Consider the following 12,450-nt stretch of genomic DNA (forward strand, 5'->3'; position numbering starts at 1 on the left):
GAGCTGAATAGGGTGGTGAATAAATCACTGGAAATTTCCCTACCGGGTCTGTTGGAGACACCATCTGTCGTGGCAGCATACTCTAAGTTCTGGCTATCCTAGAGAACAAAAAAGCACTCTGATGCCTGGAATTCATTCTCTATGTGTCTCATAATATAAAATATTTGTTTTATTTCAAAGGCAGAAAGGAAAAATGCCTTTAGATTAAATTACACAGTCTGAGACTATAGTAGTTTGGCAGAGTAAGGCCAGATTCTAAGTTACTGTGGGTGTGGAGATAGTTACCGCTCACCCACTCTTGGACCTAATGAGAGCAGTGCCTGTTGAACAGGTGTAAAGGCACTATTAGTGTGATAAGAGGGTAGGCTTTGTAGGCTTTTTACGTTGTCTCCAGGCTGTGAGCAAACAACAAACTTATTCTTTCATCACTTTTAATTTATAGTTTTATGTATCTTGATTTAAGAGTAAAACATTATTTCCCCAAACAGGAATAAAGAGCGACGGGCTGCTTTTTAGTAAAACTGTTGCAGGTTTTTGCCATTAGATTCACAAGACCAGTTATGACTTAGTGACATTGATTCCTTGAGGCAGTTGAGCATGGGGTTTTAGGGCAGTGTCTAGCTCTTAGCAAACTTAAAGGGAAAACTGTCTTGTGCATATATTGCTGTCTCTTCCTGGAAACAAATAACACAGGAATTACATCGAGTTCTCATTACAAAGCTATTGATTAGGATTTTTTCAGTAATATATAGCTTGGTTCTCAATTGTCTGGGCTCTGTGTGTTTGTATCTTACATATAATGTGTGTCATTATGCTTGCTATACTTATTACAATGTATAGTGTAAAGTAATATTCAATGTAAAATAGAAAGCATTGTTACCATGAAGTCAGCAGGAGCTGGTACAAAGAGGAAGTTGAGAACTAGATTGAACAAAGCCCCAAATACATCCAGCCTTAAGGATAGCTGGAGTACAGCTCCCAATCTTTCCTTTTTGTTTTATAATTCCATTTGTCTCTCACAGTTTAAAAATGTCAAGAACTGCTTATCATGCTAACCCTCTGACAACTAATATCAAGAAGATTAACGTGAATTTGAGAGGTTGTTGCAATGAGAGCAGATATTTGGAAAGGATGATGATAAAAAAAAATTACAGAATAGCCTTTGTATAAGTATATTATTAAAGTACCTCTGGGCTAGTGCCAATCTCTGAAGTGTTGGGCTTCTGTGAATGAAGCCTTTGCAAGAAGAATTCATGAAGTTCTAATTTTCTATTATTTGTAATACAGTAGACCTAGAGACTTCAATCAGGATCAGGGATCTTATTGTGCTTGGTCCTCTACCAGCATAGCGTTTTTAATCCACTTCATACCATCTTTGATAACAGACCCAAAGTCCTTTGTAGAGTTCTCAGTCTTGCAAGACCAATGCATAAGCTAATAACTACACTGTGAAACACATTCTCAGTTATGTTTGAATGGTATGTCTTTGTTGAAACAACACATGCTGTTAAAGAGGTTCAAGACACTAGATGTTGTGTCTTGATTAAATGGGTGCTATGAATATTTTGGTATTGACTTTCTTCTGACTGTGGATATGTTTTTCATTGTCTTTTAAAGCAGGCAGCTTACTTTTTGTCTTTACTGTGATGCTTTCATATGCAAGTCTAAATCAACTTATTTCATTTCTTAGAAGTTTCAAACAGATCAAGCAATTTTAATTCTGCTACACAGTCAATAAGTTTAGAGATCTCAGGGAGATGCATGTAAAGAGATGCAGGCTGCATGTTTCCCCTGGTAGTTGTAAACGTGTGCTGAGTACAGAATGTGCTATGGAAATCTTTTATGATTTGTTGCATGTACACTTGAGCTCACCCATTTCACTGTCAAGATGATTAAGAGCCAAATATAATTTTGTGGGACTTCTCTCTGAAAAACTGTAATTAAAGAAATAGGAAGGCTAAAAGGAATGATTTTCCAGATTTCTGTGGAAAAGGCCATTACTGATTTCTTTGGAAACTTTCTTACAGTCCCCCTCCCCCACTTCCCATGCAAATAAACAAAACATTGTCTTATTTTAGAGTCTTTAAACTTGTCTCACACTGTAGCTCTGTTTCCCCAGCAGAAGGCTTTCTGATCTTAACAGTGTGAGTTTCCCAGTCAGCTCCTACAGGGTAGATATGGGTTCTCAGAAGTTTTCAAGCTTTTTTTTCAACCACCATGAGGGTAAGAACACACACATATATAAAATGTGTGTGTGTGTATATATTTTAATGAAAAATGGATTTTTCACATGATCAAATAATGTCAGGAGTTGGGGCTTAAAGACAAACACCTAGTATTGTAAAACTCATGATAAAATACTGAGAGTTGGTAATACTGGAATCAGTGTCAGGAGGTCATGACCATCGTGCCCTTGCCATATTGTTGTATAGGAGGGAGATCCTGATTAGATTCTGGCAAAATGGGAGTGGGGTGGGTCACAAACCTAGTTGAACAGCTCTCTTGGACACTCACCAGTCTGCTGTGAGGAAGCCATCCACTGGATACCATGGGCTTTAAGCCTCTGAAGTCTGAACAGAGGTTAGGTGCTTGTCTCTAGGAATAGTCTTAAGATGAAAATCCGCTATCTAGCACCCTCTCCTGAGAGCTTAGACCCTGCAGTCCAACTGCCAAGCTCCTAGAGTTAGTGCTGACCACTCAGACTTAAAGAAATCTTCTCCCAGAACTCTAGCCCTATGGATGCTCTGGTGTCACAGATTAACTCCTTGGGGGCACGTGATAGGTGTAACCCATGACTAACAGTTGCAAGCTCATGAATTCAGTCTTTGCGAAAGATTCTAAAACATTATTGCTCTGTACTTGATACACAGATCCATTTTAAAAAAACAAAACACCCTCCATGCATTTCCCTGCCTTAATTTCCTCACCACTCCAAAGTATTCTTTGGTCAGGGGTCAGAGTCCTCTGGGGCATCCAGGTTCCTTCTCCTGCAGTTCATGGCTTGTCTTCTCAGCCATGCAGTCCCTCTCTCCCTAGGTCATCTTGTTTCTCTGGCCTTGGTTGATCTCACACCTAACCTGGGTTCGCCTTGCTATGAAAGCATGCCTGTACCTTCACATCTCCTGCCCAAAATTTCCTGTGTGGCTCCGTGGGCTTGTCTACACAGCAAAGAAAAACCTGCGACTGGCTGTGCTAGCCAACTTGGGCTTGTGGGGCTCAGACTGTGGGGCTTTTTCATTCTGTGCAAACTTCTGGGGTCTGACTGCAGCCCGGGCTCTAGGACCCTGTGGAGTGGGAGGGTCCTACAGCTCCAGAGTCCAGAAGCCTGCACACAGCAATGTAACAGCCCTTCCGCCTAAGCCTCCTGAGCCTGAGTTGGCTGGAACAGGCCAGCGTAGGTTTTTCTTTGCTGTGTAGACATACCCTGTGAGTCTTTCCTGACCCATGGAGCTTTTGTAGTTGTTTTTTTTGTTTGTTTGTTTGTTTTAAAGGCTAGCTAGCATCAGTGCCTTGATGTCTGTTTTTGTTCTCCGTTTGGGGATTTTCCGCTCTCCCCTTCACCAGCTCCCTGCAGAGAGGTAGGAAAAAATGGTTCTTGTAGGCTTGAGCTAACCTATTTTCCCAAGGTGCTTCCATCTGAATAGGCGGCCACTGAATTCTAACGACCTGCCATTGTACCCGGTATGAGACACATGACAGCCATTATCAGCAAAGGTGGAATTCACATATATAGAAGGGTATGCAGTGATACAGCAGTTTTTATAGTAACAACTTCATAATATCAACCAGAATAATGTTGTGCAGATAGATTCCCCAAAGTGTCACAGGGTCCTAGTATGGAAAAGGTTGAGAACCCTTGTGACCGATAATGGTCCAGTACTAGAGGATTGTAGTAGATGTTACATTGCTAAAATGCCAGTGTTGTTAGTTTTGGGTTTACAATTATTCGTTCATAAGTGGGAAAGAAAATTGTAAGAGCTCCCTCCAAAAGTGTTTTTTAACCTTTTAACAGCCAAGAACACCTGTGGTAAGGTTGATGAGTGTCCTGTACGTCCCCATCTACACACATCAAAAGAGATTCTGCAGTTATGCATAGTCATTTTTCTTAAAAGCTTTTTGTTAATTTTTTTTACCTTAGTGTTTTCCCAATTCCAATCCTCTTAAGGAATGGGTGAACTGGTGGATTTGTAGCGTCAGGAGTAAGGTCACTGTGGTGGTCAATGACAGAGGCATTTGAATACAGATTCAATATTTGCACTGAATAGATGAGTGCACCCGTACACTGAGCATCACTTTCCACTACTGCGAGTACAACTTTAAAAAATATTTCATTTGGGTCCAGAAATGATGAACCAATTGGAATAGTTTTGCCTACCCCGTTTACTAATCTTTCCTCTAAAGGTTATATTTACTAATATTTCACTCATTTTGGGATAGCCAAAGAAAAGGCCCTTGGTTTCCTAAGCAATTACACTGTTATTTATCCGCACAGAATTGTATGCATGTTTGAAAAACTTGTAAAATGGAAATATGTCTGAAATGAAACTCATGGGATTATTAATGTTGGTTTCACTTCACAGGGAAATAAAAAGTAATGATCTGTAATGCATGCTGTGCAATCCACAACTGTTACAAATACTGTCTGTATGAAATCACTTTTAAGTCAACTGCATCTTGATATACCACTAAAATCCTAATTGTTGACAAAGGCACAAATAAATTAAATTGCCACTTGTCACTGTTTGTGATTTGAAGCTTATGAAATAACGTGTTGGATTAAAAGGCTTGTGTGGTACCTATTTTGGGAGCCATTCACTACAGTTTGAGATTTATATTTCTGTTCACTGAACCACTGTTTTCAGAATTTATGGATAATAAGCTGAGTTTTCAACAACATTGTGCATAAATCATAGAATCATAGAAGGTTAGGGTTGGAGGAGATCTCAGGAGGTCATCTAGTCGAACCTCCTGCTCAAAGCAGGACCAACCCCAACTAAATAATCCCAGCCAGGGCTTTGTCAAGCCAGGCCTTAAAAACCTCTAAGGATGGAGATTCCAACACCTCCCTAGGCAAACCGATTCCAGTGCTTCACCACCCTCCTAGTGAAATAGTTTTTCCTAATATCCAACCTAGACCTCCCCCACAGAAACTTGAGACCATTGCTTCTTGTTCTGTCATCTGCCACCACTGAGAACAGCCAAGCTCCATCCTCTTTGGAATCCCCATTCAGGTAGTTGAAGGCAGCTATCAAATCCCCCCTCCCTCTTCTCTTCTGTAGACTAAACAAGCCCAGTTCCCTCAGCCTCTCCTCGTAAGTCATGTGCCCCAGCTCCCTGATCATTTTTGTTTCCCTCCACGGGACTCTCTCCAATTTGTCCATGTCCTTTCTGTAGTTGGGGGCCCAAAACTGGATGCAATACTCCAGATGTGGCCTCACCAGTGTCGAATAGAGGGAAATAATCACTTCCCTCGATCTGCTGGCAATGCTCCTACTAATGCAGCCCAATATGCCATTAGCCTTCTTCGCAACAAGGTCATACTGCTGACTCATATCCAACTTTTCATCCACTGTAATCCCCAGGTCCTTTTCTGAAGAACTCATCTTAGCCAGTCGGTCCCCAGCCTGTAGCAGTTTAGGACTCTGCACTTGTCCTTGTTGAACCTCATCAGATTTCTTTTGGCTCAATCGTCCAATTTGTCTAGGTCACTCTGAACTTTATCCCTACCCTCCAGCGTATCTACCTCTCCCCACAGCTTAGTGTCATCTGCGAACTTGCTGAAGGTGGAATCTATCCCATCATCCAGATCATTAATAAAGATATTGACCAAAACCGGCCCCAGGACCGATCCCTGGGGCACTCCGCTTGATACTGGCTGCCTACTAGACATCGAGCCATTGATCACTACCCGTTGAGCCCAACAATCTAGCCAGCTTTCTAACCACCTTATAGTCCATTAATCCAATCCATACTTTTTAACTTGCTGGCAAGAATACCATGGGAGTCCATATCAAAAGCTTTGCTAAAGTTAAGATATATCACATCCACCGCTTTCCCAATATCCACAGAGCCTGTTTATCTCATCATAGAAGGCAATCAGGTTGGTCAGGCATGACTTGCTCTTGGTTAATCCATGTGGACTGTTCCTGATCACCTTCCTCTTCTCCAAGTGCTTCAAAATGTATTCCTTGAGGAACTGCTCCATGATTTTTCCAGGGCCTGACTGATCTATAGATCCCCGGATTCTCCTTCTTCCTTTTTTTAAAGATGGGCACTATATTTGCCTTTTTCCAATCGTCCGGGACCTCCCCCGATCACCGTGAGTTTTCAAAGATAATGGTCGATGGTTCTGCAGTCACATCAGCCAATTCCGTCAGCACCCTCAGATGCATTAGATCTGGACTCGTGGACTTGTGCATGTCCAGCTTTTTAAAACAGTTCTTAACCTGTTCTTTCGCCACTGAGGGCTGCTCACCTCCTGCCCATACTGTGTTGCCCAGGACAGTTGTGTGAGAGCTGACCTTGTTCATGAAGATAGAGGCAAAAAAAGCATTGAGTACATCAGCTTTTTCCACATCATCTGTCACTAGGTTGCCTCCCCCATTCATTAAGAGTCCCACACTTTCCCTGACCTTTTTCTTGTTGCTAACGTACCTGTAGAAACCCTTTTTGTTATCCTTCACATCCCTTGCTAGCTGCAACTCCAGTTGTTTTTTGACCTTCCTGATTACACCCCTGCATGCTTGAGCAATATTTTTATAGTCCTCCCTAGTTATCTGACCAGGTTTCCACTTCTTGTAAGCTTCCTTTTCGTGTTTAAGCTCACCGAAGATTTCACTGTTAAGTCAAGCTGGTCGCCTGCCATATTTGCTATTCTTTCTGCACATCAGGATAGTTTGTTCCTGCACCCTCAATAAAGCTTCTTTAAAATACAGCCAGGTCTCCTGGACTCCTTCCCCCCTCATATGAGCCTCCCAGAGGATCCTGCTCATCAGTTCCCTAAGGAAGTCAAAGTCTGCTTTTCTGAGGTCCAGGGTCTGTATTTTGCTATTTTCCTTTCTTCCTTTTGTGAGGATCCTGAACTCAACCATCTCATGGTCACTGCTGCCCAGGTTGCCACCCACTTCTACTTCCCCTACCAATTCTTCCCTGTTAGTAAGCAGCAGATCAAATTTTCAAAGGAATTTTCAAAGATCAGTTTGTGTCTTTCTGTTTGGAAAATCCAATCACGAAGTCATAACAGATACTTGTGTGTTCAGAAGTTGAGACAAAGTGAGTGACTTATCTTTTATTGGATCAGCTTATGTTGGTGATAGAGATAAGCTTTTGAGATAACATAGAGCTCTCCTTCAGGACTGAGAAATGTACAGTGTCATAGCTAAGTACAAGATGAAACAGATCATTTACCATAAGTAGCTAACATATTTCCTGGGACCATCTGAAGTGAAGTCGTCAGTTAACAGCCCTACTGTCATGTGCTGGGCAGGTGAAGTTGAAGGAGGTGGGAGGAGTAGTGGGTTTTAAGATTGTTGTAATAAGCCATAAATCCAGTGTGTCTATTCAGTCCATGATTTTTAGTGTTTAGCAAAGTTATGAATTTATGCTCCCAAACTCATCTTTTGAAAGTGTTGTGCAGGTTTCCTTTGAGGATGAGGACTGAGAGGTCAGATACGGAGTGATCGCTTTGTGACAAGTGTTCACCCACAGATGATGTGGTGTTTTTGTTTTTTTTGGTCATTTTCCTGTGAGAATTCATTTGGGACCACAGTGATTCTCTTGTTTCACCCATATCAATGTTATGGGGCATATAGTGCACTGGAGGAGGTACACCATATGCTGTGATAGGCATGTGTAGGACCCATGGATCTTGAAAAGTGTGTTGTGGGAGCTGAGTAGACTGAAGGGCTGCCTCATATATGTGCACCTAACTGGGATATTCAAAAAGGTTTGAGAAGTAGTTTATACTGCTATAGAAGTTGGTTAGAAAAATTTAGTGGCACTCTGTTTGTTTTTGTGTGTGTATGTATGTGTGGGTGTGCATACTGCAGTTAATTTTCCTGTTTTCTCTTATGGCTATTTCAAAATAAACAATGTCATCCTTTACTTTGTGCCAGTTTTGTCGCAAATGTAGGAAAGTGGCCTCAGATAACTTTCCTGCTACTTTTTATTTGCTGCCTAAAATGTTTCGTTTCAACAGACCTTCTTGGTATCTTCCCAAAGTTCATTCTCACAAATCTTATGGAAGAGTTGCAGAAAGAACCCCAAATTTGGGCTCTGGGATCAGTTGCTACTGTACAATGGTAAGAATGTTATCCATCATTTGTATGCATGCTCTTTGCTAAATTATTTTGTTGGTAGATTTGGAGGGAGGGAAAGCATGGGTGACATGGAATTCTGTTTGCTAGGCAGGCTTATGCTGATTCACTGTATGTTTCCCTACAGGCTAATGAATACTTCATAATGAGACTGGCAGAAATGGAAACCCTCAGTCAAACAATCCTCTTGCAGCAAGAGATATGCTGTTCAATATGTTTTATGGAAATCCTGCAAACTATCCTCGGGAGCTGTTTAAAAGAACAAATCCAGATGTACTTACCACTTTGGAGAGGGATAGTATCATATGAAAGAGCAGTCACTGCCAAGCAATAGGTTTCAGAGTAGCAGCCGTGTTAGTCTGTATTCGCAAAAAGAAAAGGAGTACTTGTGGCAAGAAATAGGAGCATTCTTCTGGATGATAGGCTTATGGAAAAGTTTCCTGCTTTGCCACCTGAAGTTTGGAGGATGATCAAAACCAGGATCACTGTCTATATGACCATCAGCAAATTGGTTCACCTTTAGCTGATGTTATTTTTCTTTTCCCTGCCTGCTTTTAGTCACCCCCTTATCTCTTTTGGCTCTGTTGGAACAAGTTACTGTCACTGATACACAGATGTTTGCATAGGACTCCTGCTGAGACTCTGAGGATTTGTCCCTTAGACTTTTGCAAAGACACATGGAGATCTTGGCCAGGATACCTGCTGGAGGAAGGGTCTCCTCTTCTCAAGACCCATAGCGGGTTGAGTAATGGAGAGAACCCATCTCATCAGATACATGCCAGAGTATATGTAACCCCCACAAACAGCAACATACTGGATGAATTAGGAAGGTAAGGGCCAAATATTTATCAATTGGCTTATTCTTTCCATTCTGTTCCTGTGATAGACCCATCTTGACTGTGTGCCAATAAACTCCTGGAACTGGCCCAACTCAGCTAAGCTGTATTTATTGGCTGATACTGTGAATTCCACCCAGACTTGTCAGAGACAGAGATGCAGACAGACTATGCAACTGCTTCCTCTGAAAGGATAACTGTAAGAACAGTTAATGCTCCAGAGAGATTAGGAATGTAGGCTGCAGTCCCAAACAGGGATGGGGTTCCTGTGGAGACTACACTGATCATGGATGGTATGGCAAGATAAAAGGCAAATTTAATCGCAGCCCAGCGGAGTCAGAATGCACTGTTGATCTGTGCTGTTCATCCCTTGCTTGTATCATGAAAGTATGCCCAGTCATAAATAACTGCATAGACATCCCTTAAAAGGAAAGTGGTTGAGGCCTCTCCTAATATTATCTGAAGCTATGTGCTGGAGTGCCCAAAAAGAGTGTTTTTGCATGCACGTGTATGTCTTCAGGGCCAGATGATCACTGTCTTGCCCGACAACTAACACAGTTTGTTTTGTTTTTTCAAAAAGAAGTTAGAGTTGGACAGTGTTAGACTGATAGGTTATAAAGCCAGAGGGAACCACTATGATCATCTAGTGCGTCTGCCCCCTGTATAACACAGGCCATAAGACTTCCCTGAATTAATTCGTGTTTGAACTAAAGCGTTCATATTGTGTGGTTCTGGCCCCATATGTCACTGCTATGTACATATTATAATGATCTATTAGTACAAGTGACTCGTGGGGCGGGGGGGGCATGTGGGTCACATGCACCCCTCCTCCCCCCAGTTTGCTGCTTGGCTTGTACTGAGCATGTTCACACAGACTGTGCATGCTCAGTAACACCACTGAAGCTGGCTGCCCTCACTCTGCCCCCGCACTATCGGCAGGCACGGAACTGCCCACGGAACTGACTCCCTTGTCTCTGGTTCGTATAAGATATTCTGCTCCCAATCTAGGGTTTTTAAAAGGTGCTAGCTGATGCACAGCATCAGCTGCTCTCGGGATGTTGGCACTTAGTTCTTGGTGGCTGCTTCATCTTACCAGTCCAGAAGAGGAAGGCTAACTTTCACAAGAGGAGATCAAAATTCTGATTTAAATGACCCAGGACCTCTGCTGACCTGTCTGGGGACAGGTTTATGTAGATAGATAATGATCACCTACAAGGAGAGCCCATGGATGGAGGTGCTTGATGCAGTGTAGTGAAAGCAGTAGGAGACCAGGGTGGGGATCTGGAGTATACTAGTATGGAGATGGTCAGCAGTGCACTGAAGAAGACAGCTAAACATTCAGAGACCAGAGAGAAGAGGGGGTTTGACTCAAGAGGAGAGACACCTGCTCTAGCGCAGGCTGCAGGAGGCCTTCCATTGTGATAAGGGGCCTGGACAATAGCCTCATGAGCCAGTGCTCCCTCGGTGAGTATGCAGGGTATCTGCATTCCCAGCTGTTAATTCCTACTATGAGGCAGCTTTGCTTTTTGCACAAAGAGAAGGAAGTATATTTCCCTGTGACTAGTGTCCGTGCAGCATATAGCTGAAACCTCTGTTTGAATATGTATGGAGTTTGTCCATTTTTCTTACCCAGAAATGGCTGGACAGGAGCAGCCCTCTGAGTAATAGTTGATGGCAGCCAGCCAGGACCTGCAGCGGCAACAGCAAACTATCCCCGGAGAGGAAACGGACAGTGGAGGATGAGGGAGAAGACATTTGGGTGAGGAATAGCACAGCTGGGCCCTGACTCCAGCCTGACAGGCTTCTACTGAACTAGAATCCCTGCTTCCCGAGGAAATGACCATGGCCCCTCCCTAGGTGACACAACACCCCACCCCCAGTACCTGCCAAGAGGGGCATGTGGAACCAAGCTATGTACAGTCTCTTTCCTTCCAGACCAATGCTGGAAGTATGTGAGGCACCTGGTCCTGCATCCTAAAGCCACTTACATTTACAGAGGAGGAGCTGCTGACTTGCAACCAAGAGTCACTGGAGGAAATAAGAGTAATGGGATATTCGCATGCTGCAAAGTTCGAAGAACAGTTGTCATTTGCCAGGGAAAGGAACTGGGTCTCCTTGAGTACTGAATGTCAGAGAGCAGTGTCTAGCTCCCTGCATGCTTCATCGGAGAACCTGGCTAGAGTGGTTGATTCTGAGGGAGTCTGCAAAAATACAGACTTCTTTGGCTGTTTGTTAGTACATTTCGATGTGATTATTACACCAGGCACAGCACCGACTCCTAAGGCATTTGGCAAGTGCTTCATGCTCTGGTGGCAGCACAACCTCCCAATTAACTAGCCTCCAGTGCAATTGTACAACGTCCCTTTGCTCCACCACCTCCACAAAATGAACTCCTACCACCAAGAGTGGGAGAGCCTAGTTGCCTGCCCGCCTGCCAGCAGAATGAGGGTTGGGCAGGGGGGAACCTCACCATGGATACACCAGGGAATGATCAGAAGATCGCTAGGCTTTGTTACCCCCATGATCTCTTTCTAATTCCAAGATCCATCTTTGCAGTTCTCCCCTCACTTTTCTTTCTGTACCCCCTTCCTCACACTTTTAATTAGACAAAACTGCTTCAGCGTCATACATCTTTGATTGTGTTGCTTTGGCCAAAACCCTTTCCACTCTCTGCAGGTATCTGGCATTTCCTTACAGGCAGCCTCTGCAGCACTGACCCTGGCACCAAATCAGCCCCTACTCACCCAAGGTGTGCCATGGAATGACCTAACTTTTCTGTGGTCAACTCTTATGTGTATGCACATAGTTTTAAACTTCCTTCAATGCAGCTAGCCTTCTGGCCACACTAGCAGTGGCCCCCAAAGGTACACCCTCCCCCCAAGGTACATAGCTACCTTGTACTCCCATCAGTCACCATTTTGGAAACCCCCCCCCCCCCCAAGGGATTCTTTAACTAAGGTGCATAACTCAGTGTTTTGATACCAATCAGGATTCGGAAGTCCCAGACAGGATGTTTTGAATTGTCTATGTAGTTCTGATTGATTGAAGTTTGAAGAAAATGATAGTTTCTTTACTGAACTGGATGTGTGTGACATGTTTCTTCTTTTTGTAAAGTACATGAAATTTACAGACTTATGACTGGTTGAGAGAAATATGTGAGAAGAAGTCAATAAGTTACAACATTTCATCATAAGTCAATTATTTTGATGAAGTGGCTGGTATCTAGAGTTCAGTGAAATTTTTCACTGCTATGTCAAAGATCCTACATCAAATAGTTTATTCTGCAGTTGTGGTCAAGT

At 43.0% G+C, this 12,450-nt stretch overlaps 1 protein-coding gene across 6 annotated transcripts in view; it reads left to right on the forward strand.

Annotated features, from left to right (window-relative positions):
* SNX25 (sorting nexin 25) overlaps window positions 1-12,450 on the forward strand; it is a 180,155-nt gene that overhangs the window by 63,916 nt on the left and 103,789 nt on the right. Inside the window, exons 1-2 of one of the 6 annotated variants that reach the window (XM_043513596.1) lie at window positions 8,706-9,145; window positions 10,785-10,910. The exons of the other annotated variants lie outside the window; for them this stretch is intronic. Of the exons in view, the coding sequence (XP_043369531.1) occupies window positions 10,891-10,910 (20 nt within the window). The 5' untranslated portion in view covers window positions 8,706-9,145; window positions 10,785-10,890. Of the gene's footprint in view, window positions 1-8,705; window positions 9,146-10,784; window positions 10,911-12,450 lie in introns of those variants that run through there. 6 annotated transcript variants of the gene reach the window in all.

This window comes from Dermochelys coriacea, chromosome 4, assembly GCF_009764565.3.
Source record: "Dermochelys coriacea isolate rDerCor1 chromosome 4, rDerCor1.pri.v4, whole genome shotgun sequence".
NCBI lineage: Eukaryota > Metazoa > Chordata > Testudines > Dermochelyidae > Dermochelys > Dermochelys coriacea.